Raw genomic sequence first — 17,899 nt, forward strand, 5'->3', positions numbered from 1 at the left:
TCTGATGCTGGCACACAGAATCTGAGCAGCACCAGGATTGACCCTGTTGTAGAGATTAGGACAGGGCACAAAGCTTTTAAAGTCTGGTGGTGGTGATTTCATCCATGAATTTTAGGTTTAAGAATGTTAGTTTGTGGTTGTAAAGTGTCAGCTAAAAAGCTTAAAGAAGGGACAGGAGAAGACCTTATGGAGAAACTGTATACTAGGGCTTAGATGGTCATCTGAAAACATCTTTACTTCACAGAACCTTTGCAGATGTGACATGCTAAAGTATAGGTACCTGTTTACATTAAAAGGTGGCTGCAGAGCAGTGGGCTTAAGTGGCCCCAGAGCAAGCCCCAGAAATGTCTCTAGGTGTACTTTATCTAATCAAATGATTATTTCTTTTTATAAGCACTTAACATAACCTAGGAAACATAGAAAATCAGGTTGTCATTACCTATGCCCATCCCAAATCAATGGCTAATGAAATACCCCATTAGATTCTGTAAGCCAGAAGAGAATGTGCTGCACACATGTAAGAGTAAGATCCCCTACTGGCAGGTTTGCAGAAACAAAATTTTATTTACAGAGGCAAGTCTATCTTTAGACCCCCTTTAACTCTTTACATTTCTAGAATATTTACATGATTTCAAGATGCTCCAAGAGTAGAGTGATGAACAAAAAATTACAGAATCTGTCAAAAGCATAGCAAAAAAACCCAACTTATCATTGTGCTTTAAAACTTATGATCTAGAGTAATGTAGAAGAAATGTAGTTTTAGCACCTTGGTCATAACGGTCATGCTATATAAGACACTTAAATAGCAAAGGGGATGTCAGAAGTGACCGTATCCAGAGGTTGCCAGTGACAATTCATGAGCGAATCATAGAATTCTTCACTTGTCTCCATAAATTGTCTGTTCATTTCATCAATATCCAGGTGAAGTTGGGGATCTGAAAACAAAAGCCTGGTAAGTACAGGTATCCAGTCTCAGAGAGGCACATGAGAAATGGAACTAAATGACAAATAAAACATGTTTTGTAGTTAGTACTTATTAAATGAATTCTATAAAACTGTGTATTCCTCCAGAATTATGGCAAAACTTTGCACAATTCCAGCATCTTTAGAATTTCTTGTATTAGAATGCTAAGACTACATTAGTACTTAAACATAAGGATTATTTTCAATCCATGAAGGTTTTCCCCACATCTGTTAAGTCATTTCTACTAGTCAGAGTAGGAAGTGCTGTTCCAGAAGCTTCCCAGCCAAATAATTAGTTTGGTACAAATTTAGTATAAGCTGGATATTCATTTTAGCACATGCAAGGCATGCTTTTATCTCAGGGTTTGGAAATAAGACTTTTGTCTACTAATGAATATTTAATACAGAGTCTGTTTAGCAGAATCAATACAGAGATGACAAATTCTGTATCAGATCATTTTGGAAGCAGAGTGATGGTAGCATTAAGTGCTACTGTGTTACTGACAACATCATTATACTTGGCAATGCCAAGTCACTTAGCTACACCTCACAAAAGACCTCAGGGCGTGAGTTACCTTCTTGGATTTCCAGGACATACCTCAAACAGAAGTTGGCTCAGACTGTTAAAAATACATAAATAATGACTAGTATTGAATTTGTTAGCCATATTACCTTCAATTATTAGCTCATCACTGATTTCAACCATAGCTGAAGTATCCTGAAACAAACAAGAAAGCGATCATCAAAAGTTTAATCGTATTGGAATTTATCATATCAGAACACACCAAAGCTTCCAACTAATTTTGTACTTATGCTCACACAACCAGTCACCTCCTAATCCAAAACTGTTCCCTCTTTGTAAGTTACAGGTGTACTTCTTCACAAGAGAAACTCACAAGTATAGTTCAAACTGGAAAGGACCTCCAGAGGTCCTTAGATCACCCAACTGAGTCAACCATCTTACACTAGCTCTTTAATTTGCTGGAAGCAAAGCACATCAGAGACAACAGGAACAACACAATTTTGCATGTCAAAACCATTATTTGGTACATGTAAGTAGCATGTAGCAGTGTATAACTAACTACAGGTGTACTGCTTAAGCACTTAGTCACAAATAATCTCAGAAAGAAGCAGCTATTCTACCCCTACTTCACACCAAGAGGAAAAAAAAGGCAAAATTTCAATTCTAGGACTTTGTACTCCAATTTACACGATTCATATATCTGTGGAATCTATTATTTAAAACAAGTTCGTAGTATCTTTACCTCAAAAACAGCTGGAGCCATAACAGCATCTCCTAAAGAGCAGTCTCCAACAGCCTGCATGTTATCATAAGCAGCATAGGAGCTATAGTTGTAGTCAGCATAAGGATCATAATTCCACTGTGAGTAGTAGTTCTGATAATCTTGATAATAATCGTTATAGTTATATGACGGGTACCGCTGGAATTCTGCTTTCAGCCTGAAACATTAAAAGTTATATATATTTAGAGTTTGAGAACAAGCTTTAAATCTGAAATAAAACAGTTTTCCACTTTATACACTTCAGGCTTTAAAAGAAAACATTTCTTAAAAACAGCTGCCTAGCTGACAGCAAGAAATGCCTCATTTAGAGAGAAGTTATTAAACTCTCACCTTAGCCAAGACCAGAAGTCATTTTCCTGGATTAACTCTAGATGCATGGCACATCTCTATTCAGAGTATTTTTATTACCAGGATAAGCAAGCTGCTAAGTCTTAAAGCTCTGCTAAGAACTAGTTGATTAAAACCAGACAGCATTTACCAAGCACAGCTGCTTTAAAAGTACATTCATTCATAATTAGCCCTTCTATCTTTTGCTTGCTTAATTACTAAATCTTATTTCCAAAAACAAATGAGCCAAATTAGATTATCTGATTCAGAGGAGCATCTGACACTACCTGCCAGTGTGCCATGTCTGCCTCCACACCTTCTGTTTTATTCTCCAAAGCATGTTTCAGTAATTGCCAGTTTCAATTAAAAAAAAAAATCAGTCTTTTTAAAATAATATTCCCTGCCATTATCCAGTGGGAAGCTAAATCAATGGTAAAGTTACCAAATACATTGGTTCTTGAGAACAAAGAATCAGTTCATTTGTTTTTACCACTCGTATCCTCAAAAGACTGAGGCAGCTTCAGACTGACAGCAATCAAGGCACAAACATTATCTGCACTAGAAGTCAAGCATACTGAATAAAGTCAGTTCAGATAACTCAGCTGCACATTCCATAAAATCCTGCTTAGACATTTTTCCACTGATTCAGTAGAAGCAGACCTCCTGTGTTTCCAGTGCCCAGTTTCTCTGCATCCCCAACAGAAGAGACAGGCTTAGACCTGTCTTTTGTCAAGGACACAGGCTAAAAGAATTCACACAATTTTTCAAATTAAGTGAACATTTGTAATAAACTCTGATGGCTGGATATTGTGATGCCAGGAGAGCACAGGACTCAGCCATTCAGAAATAGTAAAAACTACATTATTAATTTGTATCTATAACATTAAACTTATATCATTATTAGACTACAAAGACAGCTTTACAGGAAAGAGGCGTTTTGTTATTTTACTACTGTAATAAACAGCTAAATAACATAGCCTCTCAATCTTCTGCTTCTAACTTCTCCCCATACATCCATTTCTGTAAGAAAGAAAAGTCTTAAACACTGCAGCATTGCTCTGAGTAGCAGAAGTGGAGAAACTTGCTTCTTCATGACCTATTGTTTTCAATCTCTTAGACCACTTCTGGACAGTGCCCTCTTTGATAAGAGCATTTCCATTCTTAAGGACAGAGGCAACATTTGCAGTATTATACAGGGTAAGGACAGAAAGAGTTTATTTCTATTGTTTAAACAAAACATACATACAATCTAATCTCTTAAGACTCCAAACTTCACATGAACAATTTCCACTTTGTCTGCATCCTGGATCAGAGTTTATCAAATTTGGTCTCAATTCTGTAAGTAGTCAGATTGCCTCAAATGACTGACTGAAAGAACTGAGAAGGCGAAATAAGAAGCCTCTCAAATGACAGAAATGTGAATTTCAAGTCCCACTGGCCCAGCTTTGGAAAGCAAAGAATGTTACCAGAACAGTTTGTGTGGAGTACAGCCTCCTTTGCCACCTGCTTCCCCTAAATACATAATTTTTCTAGTTAGAGTTCCTTCCTTCCCTAGCCTGCTGGGAAACTAGTGATGTGCTACTATTTAGAATAATAAAAAAAAGTCTCAAGCATACAAAACCCTGCATTAACTTGTCACCCTTTTGCTTTCTTTATGCCTAAACCCTGAGAATATTTATGAATGCATTCATCTTTGCTACTATAAGAAATAAGACTGGTCACAGCAACAACTAGGCCTATGTTCCAGAATCTGGAATCTACCTCTCCCCCAACAATCCTGAGAGGGGTAGATGAATCCAGGGACTCAAAACATTATATGGAACATAAAAAATAAATTAAAAAAGCAGTAGACTGCATCACATGTACAGTCATTACAGCAAGTGAAACAGGTTTTACGAAGGCAGAGCTACAAGAATCTGATTTAGAACTACTGTATCAATGCACAGCTGGTTTGTTACCTTTTAGAAATTCCTATGCTCAGCCGAATTCGTTTTCCCCCCAGACCTGGCGCATTCTGGCAGTCTTGCAGTGCCCTCATCTGATCACCTTGTTCACCAAATCTGACATAGGCATACCCTCTACAATTTTCAAAAGGGAGAAAACAAAAATTCTAGTATGCGTAACAGATACAAAACCAATTTGTCTTCTACAAAAAAGTTACGATAGCTTCTACTAGAGCTTCTGTTACAGAACTCAGCCTCTCCAGCATGTGCACATGCACAGTTTTCACCAAATCAAAAACTTGGGCCAGAAGCAAACAGCTTGTTCTTTGGTAACATTAAGATGTAACCAGCTGAGAGCCAGCACAAACAATATATGCTTTTGCACTGTGTAATTGATCAGATTCTACACTTCTGCATATACAGCAATTAGCCAGCTATCACTATATTTTTACTAACATTTTTACTTCAAAGGGGCTTTCTCTTAAGTTTGAGTGTACCTATTGCAGCCAGCACTGTCAGAAAAAAAAAAAGCAAACTCTCTCATTCCTGCCTGATTCACTGCACAGCCAGTTTAGTTTCTGCTAGTATGAGTAGAAAATAAAGCCTACCAGGTTCAGCCTTCCAACCCCATCTACAATTTGCCAGGCCATTCTTTTCTTCCAAGTGAAAGATGGGTATTTTTGTCTTGGGTATTGCAGACGAGTAAGCAGATACTGCTGTATGTGAGCAGAGCAGCACTGACTTCAATGCATGGCTCTACCCCCTCCCACCACTTCCTATTTCCTTGCATGCAGGCATGCAGATGTTTAAGTTGAAGTTTATCTTACAACTTCCTAACCCTAACTCCAAAGTTCCTGGAACACGAGCATCTTTGTTGTTAAAAGAAAGTACTGCTAAAGACTGATCTCTGCTCTGCTTTCTCCCTGCCTCAGGGTGCAGGGAAGGGGAAAGGAAGGCAGAAAAGTTCAGATGCAAGTGTTTATACATTACTCAGAAGCAGACATACTGATAGCACTTCAAAATTGTGTGGAAGTTACCTGGAATATCCCAGTAGATCCGTCGCTATCTTGCAGTCAAGACACGAAGGGTACCTCTTCAGGAAATAGTCATAGAGCTGAAAGTCATCCACTTCCGGGGTAAGCTCCCCAACAAATATTGAATAATCCGGTCTTTATTTAATAAAAAAAAAAATCAATTTTATTGTTTTGAGACTAAGATACTACATAAATATACAGACACTTATCACTAGACAAGGAGACAAATGCGACAAAAATATTGAGAAGACTATCTTGAGGAACGCAATGCCATCACTCCAGCATAAAGCTCTGTTTCTCTGGGTCCATTTTACTGCTTTAGCAAAGTATGCTTCAAATTTGAAGCAGGATTAAAAAAAGACCATTTTTACTACCTGCAAGCAATAAAAATGAGGTGCAAGTCTTTCAAAATATTACCTCAAATTACAAAAATAACTCAAAAAAGCTACCAGCATATTGCACCACTGCTTCTCAGTACAAGCAGGAGATGAACTTACCACAGAAGCTGTTGTGTTGACAGTATATTAGTATGAGCTGTATTTGGTAAATGCACCAGAAGCACCATGTCAACGTTTTAAAGGCAAGTGATGGCATTCACTGCTCACTATCAATTTAACTGGATAGGAATTGGCTCTTCCCTTTTTGAGAATACTTTACCTGGATGAAGTATTAGTGCTACTAGGAACAAACTCTATTCTTCCCGGTTTTATTTTGTTCTTTTTCTTCCGTTTTTTCTGTGGTGTTCTCCACCAGCTGTAGGCCTGCAGAGCTTCTCTCTTCGCCAATAAATCCTGCTGGGATAAAAAGAAAACACCTTTATAGTATTTAACCTCATTTACATTCCTCCCACCCACTCCCCATCACCACAGGTGATTTCCCCATATTCACCTTGCCCTTGAAAGAAGCCTGGGGTCCCATTTCTCCCTCCGCCTCCCATGAGGGAAAGCAGCCTCTGGGGAAAATGCCTGGCAAAAATAACAGAGCCAAAGGATTGCATGAACAGCCATATTCCCCTGACTTGTCAAGCTGGCTAAAGGATGGACAGCTTCTTCTTGGAATTAGGGGAAAAAAAAATAGTTAGCCCTTGATGTTGGCCAATCCTATATATTGCCTTAAGGAATGGATTGTGCACAACTTGAGCTCTAAGACTCAGAAGAAACTCTGCAGCACCTGCAGAAACAATGAAGAGGCAGAGACAAATCATCTCCTGCCTAAAGGGAATCTCGGCTGTACCTGTCTCACCTCACCTATGAATTCTCCTCCTCCCCTGCGAGATGCCTCTCTGCTACTACCTAGTGAGTCAATTCTCCCAGGCCAGGGATACTGACATGTGATGGGGGGAGTTAATGGAAGGTAAGGAGAAGGCAGACCAGGAACACACACTAGCTTGGCTGAGGGAAAACTCAAACCCAGATGCAAGGCCAGGAAGAAACAGGCAAAAAAAGTGCCTCAAAAAACACCCGAAAAGCAAAATAAATAAATAATCCCTCACACCACAGGAGTTCAAAAGAAACCAAGACATCTACAAGAAAAAAAAGAACGAGCCAAGAGCAGCATTAACTTAAATTGCCTCCTTCACTTAAGATTCTGAGGAACGAAGACTTCCAGGACAGGGCTCCAAAAATAAGAACAGTAATTTTCAGGAACTTTTACTTACGCAGACTTTAATGTTCTTCTTCTAGAACACCTCTCTATATAGAGTGCGTTATGCACAAGATCCAGAGCTCATGCTCAAGTATACTCAAATAAACCAAACAGCAAAATTTGCCATTACACCCCAGCCTACTTCAGTTGATACAATTAAGAATCCAGAGGACAACGAGCAATTACCAAATTACCTGAAGAAATCCTTGGACTAGAAAAATACCCAACTCAGACCAAACTAGCTATTTCAGTTTTACATTTACTATGAACTCAGTGTGGTTTTGGGATCCCTTTTAGCACTGCCAACCTGAATTTCTCACCAAGTGATCTTACCTGGTTTGCCATGGTTGGAGAGTTTTCTTTCTCAAGCAAGAGAACCGTACAGGTGATTTACTATGGCCCTTCAGCTGAAAAAAATGAGGGGAAGTGCAAGAAGATAAATAGTCTTTTTACTTTGAGATTAACTGCTTTCATAGATGTTTACCCTGCCTTAAGATTTTAGAGCTATTAATCCAGAACTTCATTGCCAAAGCATCACCTCATTATGTGTAACAGCCCATTAAACAGAGGTTCTGCAGATCAAAATACTACTGGTCTGCATCATAAAGTAACCAAGCTTAGAGATTAAAAAGAATGTTTGGCCAACTGGACTAAAGGAGGTATCTTCACGTTTTAGTTTTGCATGGGGATGGCCTGCCAACTTTTCCCCATTGTTAGATGCAGTGGGAAATGAGAACACTTTTAGGTCATCCACACCTTACCATTATTACTAGAATACATATGAGAGTATAGTGGCTTAAGAGAGTTCTTCTAAATTTGAAAAACACCATGTATGTTTTATTAAACATACAGACTTCCACACACAGCATAGGACCCCTTAGTTCTTCTTGCCTTTGAGCCAAATTAAGCATCAATTTTCTTGTGCTGCAAGTTACACAGCAATACAAGTAGTGGTACTTCATACATGCTGAAAAGCAAGAGAAACAGGGAGAGAGAAGAAGGCACAACAAGGTGAGCATGATCTTTCTCTGCATGTTTACTTACACATCTCTTCTGCCCCCTTACATACACATTTTGCTTGCTAGCTCACTCAGTTAAGTTACCAGAGTGTCTTCTTAATATTATTAAAATTATGGCTATGCTTCACACCACTCCTTTACCATTTCTTTGAGATGCCTTTCTTTTTTAATCTTCAGTCACACCTGATATAAATCACTGTAGAAAGTTTCTTTAAAAGTGCTGCTTTGCATCCATTTCCACACATGTAGCTATTCACTGACTACTGATTTTTTTTCATCCAATCTTGCTGCTTCAATACAGCAGCACTGTAGAAGTTTCAATTCCCATTTCCATGCAACAAACTATTACGTAGTGGCTACTGAAGCACACATTCACTTTAAACAATAATTAAGAGTATATAATGCCTTTTCAGAATTAATGTGAAATGGCTTAAGCTAACCTGACACAAAGTAACCAAATACTAGAATGTCCATGCATGGTCTCATTCAGAACAAGACACCTTTCACCTCCACATCCATTCTGAAGCCAAGAAGTCTTTCAAGTGACGGAAGTCCTTAAACATACAGATAGTACTAAGCTTCACATGATTTCATAATGAGGACTGTGTTTATGATAAAGAATTATCAACAGCTTTTTTTTATTTAAAGTAAAAATGTGACAGAAGCACCCACATAGTCATAAGCCTCTAGTTCTAACCTTAATTTTATTAAAATTTTATTAAAAGGAAATTGCAAACTCCTCCATATGTTAACATATGAATATTAATTCTTTATTTGATAGCTACAGAATACTTTGGGATTTTCCCCCTTTTTCTTCTTTCCCCACCTTCCTTTTTAAAGGAAGAAAAAAAAAAGAAAAAAAAAGAAACACTTACCCCTCTTTCTTCGTGCAGACAGGAGAGGCCACACACCACACAGAGGTTCTACTGCAAAAGAAAACGAAAACTACCAGAAGGCAAGTGATGCAACAGCTCCTTGGTCAGTGATCACAGCCTCTTAAGCACAACGCTGTTTTTGTAGTCTTTCTCCCTCTGATCTCAGCTGATCTTTTCACTGAAAAAAAAAAAATCAGAACCACATGTATGCATAGATTATCTCGGTTAATTATTCTAAACCTATTTAAAAAAAAATATTTTAAATATATATATATAATTTAGGCTCTGCAGAGCAGCTTTAACCTCCAGAACCAAGCAGCTGCTGAGTAAGATCACACGGGCCCTTTTCTTTCGCTTTATTACTCCGGTTGCAGCGGCAGCGCCGCGCGCCCTCCCGCAGGAAGGCGGAGGCGGCGCCGTCCCCCGCCGCTGCCGCCGCCGCCATCTCGACGCGGCGCCGCCTCCGGGCGCTGCGGCGACCCCGGCGCTGCCGGGCCCGGGCCTGGGCCTAGGCCCGGGGCCGTGACGCATTTTCACGGGCCTCTGGGCCCAGCGGCAGGCGAGGCCCGGCCTCCTCCCCACCCCCCCGCGCCCCGCCCGCACGGGCGCTAGGCCGCCTGTTCCGCTCCGCGTGCCACGCGGAATCGAGAGGAAAGTCAATTTAAAAGAAAATTAAAAATGGCCAAAAGGGCCCGCGCGGCGCTAACAAAGGAGGCGCCGGCAACGATGTGGCCTCCTCGCCCCGCGGAGGAGTCGTTTGGCGGGGTGGGGGGGGAAGGTGCCGCACCCCTCCCCGCCCCGCACCTCGGAGGGCGCCGCACACAGACCCGGTCTCCCCCCTCCTCCCGGCGGCGACTCCCCGCCGCGAGGCCGCCCCGCTCCCCCCGCCGCGGCGCCCCCGGCACTAACGTCTCCGCGCCCCGTCCGCGCCGCCGCCGCCATCACGAGCCGCGCGCGCCGCTTCCGCCCCGCCCCGGGACTTGCCGCGCGGGCTGCCCGCGCCGCGCCTGCGCCCCGCCGCCCCCGGCCGCGCCGCGCCGCCCCCTCCCCTTCCCTCCCGCCGCCGCCGCGCGGCTCCTCCACGAGGAAACCTCCCCCCGCCTCCGCCCCGGCCGCGCGGCGGGACGGGCCCCGGCGCAGGCGAGCGAGGGCCTCGAGGCGGCGGCGCCCATGGAGCTGGTGGCGGGCTGCTACGAGCAGATTCTGCTCGGCTTCGCCGCGCGGCCCGCGCAGGTGAGCGCCGGCGAGGGGGAAACGCGGCCGTTACCGGCGGCCGCCGCGCACAGAAACACTCACCGGCCCTGACCCCGCCGCACGCCCCGCCGGCGGCCGCGGGGGCGTTTAAGGCGCCGCGCAGTGGGGGCGGTGCCGCCTCCCGCAGCCGCGGGCTCGGCCCCTGCCGCCCGGCGCGGCCCCGGGAGCTGCGCGCCTCGTGCCGCGCCGCAGGCCCCGCTCCTGCTTACAACCGCGTGTAGCTCCTTTGCGTTTGACACCTGTACATCTCTGGCTTATGCTTAAAAAAATAATAAAAAGTAACAGACTACAGAAAATCTCACTGCAGAGCGCTTCAGAAACCCATGTTTATTTTGCGTTTCATTTACAGAGCTGGGCAGTCGTCCCTGATTTTACACATCATGCCCACACTGCCTCGCTGTCAGCGATAGCAGTGAATAGCAGATACGTGGTCACTGGGAGCAAGGATGAGACAATACATATTTATGATATGAAAAAGAAGATAGAGCACGGGGCGCTGCTGCAGCACAACGGTAAGGGAGCTTCTTTTCTTGGAGCTGGCGGAGAAACAGCTAATGACAGCTCAACTCAACACATGTGGGTGATTTGTAGCTCATTCCTGACTGTCCTTTTACTCCTGGCAAACAAGGAGTACATGGAATCGAACTAAGCAGTCATAGTACACACATGCAATCAATTTAGGTTTGGTAAACCTGGTGTTTCTGGGAAGCAGCATGTGCTCCAGACTGAGCTGTGTGCCAAAAGGGGGCTTTGATGCAAGGCTGTGACCACTGATGGAAGGTGTATGTCACCCAGGACACAATTCTTGATTATTCAAAGGATAGATCAGATGAAGTGCAAATATATACAGCTACAGGGGGACAAATTGAGCACATAGATTGAATATAACAAGGAAGTTCCCAAGAGTAGCTGGCATGCTTGGATGCTAGAAGCATCTCTGTTAATTACTGCATTCTTTGTGAGTGATCAATATGTGCAGCATTGCTTATATCACTGATTTTGCTTTTAGGCACCGTAACTTGTCTGGAGTTCTATGGAACCTCTCATCTGCTGAGTGGGGCTGAAGACGGGCTAATCTGTATCTGGAACACAAAGAGATGGGAGTGCCTGAAATCCATTAAGGCACATAAGTGGGTGTCTTGAATCTGTACATGCTTTCATGTTTAATTTCCTTATATGTAATACCTACGGCTAATATGTTGTGTTGTTTTTTATCAGAGGACACGTGACATCTCTTTCTATTCATCCTTCTGGGAAATTAGCTTTGTCAGTAGGGACAGATAAAACATTAAGGTGAGTCAAAACGGATCTAGAAATGCTGAGTTTCACAGTTAAGTACTTAGTAAATACTGCGTTTTTGAACATCAATCCCATGTTAGGCCTGTCCAGGAAAACCCTGATGAAATATATCGCACCACAAGGTTATTGGTTTGTCTTTTTAAGTTCTAGGCAATAGCAACTTCTTAAGAATCACTCTTGCTGTTCCTAGCCCTCTGGTGTACTCTAGCTTGTCATAATCTCCAGTAGACATATAACAGATTTTAGTCTTAGAACAGTGTTTGCTTAAACTTCTGAAAGCTCAGAAGTTTTTTTGCTCCCTGTGAGAGCACTCATTTTGAGTGTGAAATGTTGCTGTATATGTGCTTTATATAAATACATATAAAAAGCGTATCAGTAATTTAGCTCCTTTTGTGATTTGCTTGCATTGCAAAATGTGTTTAAAAACATTGACTATGTAGTACACAAACAAAATACCAAGTCGTCAATTGCTCTTGCATTAAGAAGGTAGTAAAATGCAAAGAGATACTTAAAAGCCCTTTTTTGATGTCTCTTGTCAGCAGATAGCAGTTCACTGTAGGTTTCGTGATGCTGTTTTTAACTATTTGTCTATTCTTTCCTTCAGAACTTGGAATCTTGTAGAAGGACGATCAGCCTTTATCAAAAACCTGAAGCAAAGTGAGTCTAAATCTGTTAAACAGATGGAATTAGATAATGGCTTTGTTTTGTTTTTTTGGGGTTTTTTTTGTTGTTGTTTGTTTGTTTTGTTTTTGTTTTTTTTCTGTGGATGTATTTGTTTGTTTTTAATTTTTAAAAGATGAGCAAAGGTCGGTAGAATGAATTAATCAACAAGCCAGTTAATTCCAGACTAATTATTTTGCACATGCAGGCAAGCATATGTACTTAATTATAACTATATACGAAAAGGAAAAGAGAGTGACGCTAAGTAAAAATTGTATTTTCTTCCTTAAAGGTTGATGTCAAGACATTTAAATAAATGATTTATTTTCTTTATAACTTCTGATAATGAAAAATAAATATTTTAAAACATATTTTTACCTGTTACTATTTACTCTAGGGTTTTTTCCTGGTTTTTTCCTCAGGTTAACTTAGAAGTGCTTACTTTTAGGTTCATATGCAATATAAAATGCAAAATCTGTGTATATGTATATATAACTCTGTCTGTTGTATAGATGCCCACATAATTAAATGGTCTCCCAGTGGAGAGAAGTATGTGACCGTGATAACAAATAAGGTTGATGTCTACAAACTTGACACAGCCTCTATCACTGGCACCATCACAACAGAGAAGAGAATTTCTTCGCTTACATTTATTACAGTAAGTACAAAAAGAAAGTTGGGAAGTAAATTGGCTTGAAACACATTATTTTAATCACACTCGCTTTTTTTCTCCTGTTTCAAGGATTCTATCCTTGCTCTTGCTGGAGATGATGAAATTGTAAGACTCTTCAACTGTGACTCTCAAAAATGCCTATGTGAATTTAAAGCTCATGAAAACAGGTATTTTGTATTTGTTCTCTTACACTACTTAAATATTTATAGCAATGCTGAGTACTCAGTACAGTCCAGTGAACTGTAATGTTCAGCATATCTTAGTTTTGATTCTAGAACAAAATGCAAACAGAAAATGCCCTAGAAAGTACATTTATTGCTAAGTGCAAAATTCCAAATTTGAGACAGATTTATTTGCTTTTATTATGAGCTATGGCTTCCATGCAAGTTGCAAAACCAGTAGGGTATAGAATCAGAAACATTGCAGGTCTAAGCTTTGATCTAAAGTCTATAATATTTAGATCTAAGTATAAAATATAATTACAGATTTAAAGATCTAAGTCTCAGTATAGATCATATCTGAATACGTGCCTCAAAAATAAGATCTAAATATAGTGGCATGGATTGACGTTAATCTTTATTTCAAGAGGAGGATCCCCTTCCTCTTGCTTCTTTCCCTGAATGATACGCTTTTAAAAGTTACAACATCAAAATTTAATGGGACCGTGAGAGAGTCTGTAGTGCTGCTGAGGCAGCAGATGACAGTGGCCTTGTGGTTCCCACTGTTCTGCTGCAAAGCTGTACTCCAGTGGACTGGCAAACTCGTTTCTAAGACATGTGGTGATGTCCTCTTGTGTCTCAGTTAATCCCTGCAACAGTTGCTCCCTGCACAGTTAAGGTCTGATTTACACAGCAGGCCAGACTATACTGCAGCCTTCCCTGCTGCGAGCCCTGGAGTACTGAATATGCAAACTTTGCACTTATGATCTGTGTATTCCTGAGATTGGGCACCAGTATTTTCTGAAAAGACTGAAGAATAACCAGACTTTACAGAATCTGTGTGGGATACTTATATAAAACAAACTAGTTGACCTCAGCGCAGACAATAGAAGGGCAATTACACATTATTGTTGTTGCTGAATACCAAATATTCGTCCAAACGCTTATTCTAATTCACTAAAACACAAAAGCATGAGATGAAATGTCACTGATGTGGAGAAATGTTAGTGTATGCTTAGAAGTAGTAGTGTTCTTAGGAATCGAATGCTAGCAGCCTCGGAAAGGAAGATATTCCTAACTCTAAATGACAACATTCAAGAGATGAGCTTTCCCAGTTGCAGCCTGTCATTTCTGGTTTTTCTCTTTAAAATATTTTTTAGACCGTTGCCTAGTCATCTTTATTTTTTATCAGCCTACTGTTCTAAAGTGAGCTACCACACTATAAAGTAACAAAGTATTACCTTTTCTTCACAGAATAAAAGATATCTACAGTTTTGAAAGGGAAGGACAACATGTTATTGTTACTGCATCCAGTGACGGTTACATTAAAATGTGGAATTTGGATATTAATAAGGTCAGTCTATTTAACTGTCTGGTTCATTTATGGAAAAACATCAGGCAACTAAAACTGTAGGTGGTTCCATTTTAAAGACAAATTTTAAATTACCAAGGAAACTTCATTTGTAATCTGGATGTCTTGATCTTCCTCTATGCTATTTTCAGCAGATGTGTATATGTTAATGTAGATTCATGTATGTTTGTGTATCTTTGTATCTCTGTAATTTATTAGCAAACTATAAAACCTGATGAAATTATGAAACTCTCATATTCTCTTTTATGTAAAGTCATGCTTCCCTTTAGACCTGTCTGGCTGAGCTTATGACTTGTCTAAACAGTTATATATGTGTATTATATTTGTTTGTTTTTGTTCTTAATCAACATCAGAGTTGTTTAATGCCTAATCATAAGGGTCTCTCATACTCCGTTATAAGCATATAAGATGAAATATATATCTGTTAACATTTTAATAGTACATTACATTTCTAGTCTGAATTTGCCCATGTATAATTTCAACCTCTTTGACAGTCTTTATACATTTAAGTATATATAGTAAGTTTAATTAAGTATATGTAATGAAGCTAGAGTGAAATATCCCTAAATCGCTCTTTTCCTTTTGTCTCAAATTTCTCTTCCCCTTGTACATAATAGGCATTGTCTTTGACCCTCTCTGCAACTTTGTAATTATTTTGACTAAATTTGTGACTTGTTTTTTCTTTCTTGCCATGCAGGCAAAGTCTTGTAAAACTGATTTTGTAACTGCATGGGCTGCTCTGTCTAGTTCTGTGAGGAAGAATATGCTGATACTCTCTACATATTTGTGACACTTTATCACTTTACACATGGAATGGGTTATTTGTCCAAGTATTCCCATGATACAGAGTAGTTAAGAAATTGTGTAATGGCTGATGGTTATGCTGGGAACACACCTTGAAGATAGTATTTAAAATTAGAAGTTTGGTCTTTGTGAGAGAAAAAAATAATCTGATACAATCACTTAAATTATTTTAGCTGCACCAAAAAAATAGTGATTACTCTGGTACTTAAGTTTTGAATCATTAAGAAATTTTATTGTTATGCTTCAGCTGCTTGTGCCTCATATTAAACTATTTCCATGTGCCTGAAAGCCAGCAATCATGCTTATCAAGATATCCTCTTAAAGTAGTTGGGAATTTTGTATAGAATCACCAGTGAGGAATGGTGTGAGGATACCAGGACTGTAAGAATCTGATCACTAGCCCGCACAGCATCTACACATTTTACAGTTCTCCAGAAAGAAGTGGAAGTTGGACAGTAAAATTTCAGAAAGTATTTAAATACTTAAGTAATTTTAAAGTAATGTTGTTGGGCTTTTTTCTGTATTATTTTCAGATTAAAAATCTGCCATCTTTACTAGGCAAAGTCGATACCAAAGCTAGGCTGACATGTCTGGCAGTGTGGTTTGACCAGGCTTTGGAAGTGAAAGAAAATCCTGATAAAGCTGCAACAACATCTCCAGGTAATAGAATTGTGTGTATTTTTCAGTTGTGAATGTGATTGTGAAATGGAGGATACTGAGTGGGAGGCTTTTTCACACATAAATTGGAAAAAGTTTCATAGCCTGAAGAACTGGGGATGCCAGACTGGCAAGCGACACAGATATCTTTACCCATCTAATACTGTCTCAAGCCTGCACATAGCAATGCCACAAGTATAGAAATATACATAGGAAGAAAGGTGCAGAGGTTGAGCGATGATTTGGGCATAAGCAATTGTTCATTTGCATCTAGTAACCATTTGCATGATGTATTGTCACCTAGTTGGAGGATATGGGCCTCGCTGCACCTCTGTTACATGAAAGTTTTGTTCCTCTTTGCCTAAATAACATACTGAGGAATGCATTGGGAAATTTTAAACAGGTATGAAAAAAATAAACCTTTGATAGAACTACGTTTCTTGTATGCACATAAACAAAATTAGATTTGAGGCCAATACAGTTGTTGAACCTTTCTAAGTCCAGGTCATATTTCATTTTGTTTTCCTGTATAGTAACTGTAAATAGTAACCTGTTTACAGACTTGATCTTCAGATTATTTTCATTTCACAGGGAGAACTGGCATAAAGCGCAAACTCTACTTTAAATACAGTATGGTTTTATAGCCCTCCTTTTTTAAAGGACAGATAAGTCTCTCTGCTACCTTGGGCTACAAAGACTGGAAGTAAACACAGATTGTTTTTTTTTTTCAGCAAATGAAGAGAAGTCATTATTAGTCAGGAAAGATTGTTGGACTGATAAGAATGATAAAAAAGCAAAAACAGATGGAAAAAATACTCCTGAGAAGCGAAAGTTGGAAACTCCACTGAAAAAGAAGAAAAAGAAACTGAAGAGCTCAGAGTGAAGAAAAATACCTTCTCTCTTGAATAGAAAGTAAATGCTGGTGTTTCTGTCATCAGTTTTTACAAAGGTGCAAAACCTCTGACAGAATGTGCACTTCTGAAGCTATCTCATATTTCAAAGTCATGACGTCTTTTACTCTGACTTGATCATTGTGGAAAGTACCAGAAGAAGTGGCAATTTGTCCTAAGTAAATGAGGCAAAAAATGCATAAAGTATAATATTTATATTTTTATATTAAAAATGGCACACACTTTTTAACTCTCTGAAAATGTCAACTAAAACAATTAAAATAGCTGTATCTGCATCAGTTACATGTTCGTGTCTCAACTGAATGCAAATTGCAAATACCTACAATTTTTCATTTTGTTGTTACTGTTCCTCTGACATAGAAGCAATATGCCTTTACCATGCTTTACTTTCCTTACTCTGAGAAGGAACACATTTAAATTACTGAAAATCTGATGATGAAATTCTATTCATACTTTTTGCTTTTTACTTCTTGTCATAGATGTAGGGTTTATATATAAAATTTAATCTTTTATTTTATGCCACGTTTTTAAAGTCCTTACGCCCATACATAGACTCTAGCTCCCTTTTTCTCCACGAGCTGATTTTCCTGGTTTAAATGAATACTCATAAGAGGTCTGAATCAAGTTTTCGCCTTATACTTTCAAGAAGTTCCAAAATACTAATATTTACAAAATATTGATAAATTAGCTGGGGGGGGGCACGTTATTTTTATTTTCAGAAGATTATATATTTAAGAGGAAGAGTTTATATAGAATAGGTTTTTCCATTCTCCCCCCCACACCTTCCCTTTGATCTGAGCTGTACTGTGAGGGAAAAATAAATAAATAAATAAATAAAATTATCTAACATATTTTAAGTTTTCATATTGGATGAATGTCACCCATCTGTTAACAAAAAGTGATTTCCTGTTCCCACTGACTGAGTTTCATCCTAAGTCTCAATACAGACATGCAGTGGGGAAAAACGAAGTTGAGATGGAGAGAGGAAGGTCGAACAGTTGC

The 17,899-nt window shown here is 39.7% G+C and overlaps 2 protein-coding genes across 2 annotated transcripts; one reads left to right on the plus strand and one right to left on the minus strand.

Annotated features, from left to right (window-relative positions):
• Positions 1-544: 544 nt before the first annotated feature.
• Positions 545-9,284, minus strand: LOC104568637 (tRNA selenocysteine 1-associated protein 1). The gene is made up of 8 exons (XM_088521743.1): positions 9,110-9,284; positions 7,549-7,622; positions 6,229-6,362; positions 5,575-5,706; positions 4,553-4,672; positions 2,229-2,424; positions 1,636-1,681; positions 545-935 (listed from the first exon to the last, which is right to left on the minus strand). The coding sequence occupies exons 2-8, from the start codon at positions 7,558-7,560 to the stop codon at positions 799-801; spliced, it is 777 nt and encodes a 258-aa protein (XP_088377869.1). The 5' UTR covers positions 7,561-7,622; positions 9,110-9,284; the 3' UTR covers positions 545-798.
• A 979-nt stretch (positions 9,285-10,263) lies between these two features.
• Positions 10,264-17,175, plus strand: PAK1IP1 (PAK1 interacting protein 1). The gene is made up of 10 exons (XM_088521740.1): positions 10,264-10,342; positions 10,713-10,875; positions 11,373-11,493; positions 11,582-11,656; positions 12,267-12,319; positions 12,835-12,980; positions 13,065-13,162; positions 14,408-14,507; positions 15,863-15,989; positions 16,718-17,175. The coding sequence occupies exons 1-10, from the start codon at positions 10,280-10,282 to the stop codon at positions 16,867-16,869; spliced, it is 1,098 nt and encodes a 365-aa protein (XP_088377866.1). The 5' UTR covers positions 10,264-10,279; the 3' UTR covers positions 16,870-17,175.
• The last annotated feature ends 724 nt before the right edge of the window (positions 17,176-17,899 follow it).

This window comes from Tinamus guttatus, unplaced genomic scaffold (assembly GCF_059628265.1).
Source record: "Tinamus guttatus ecotype Peru unplaced genomic scaffold, ASM5962826v1 Tinamus_guttatus_pri_ptg000131l, whole genome shotgun sequence".
Lineage (NCBI taxonomy): Eukaryota > Metazoa > Chordata > Aves > Tinamiformes > Tinamidae > Tinamus > Tinamus guttatus.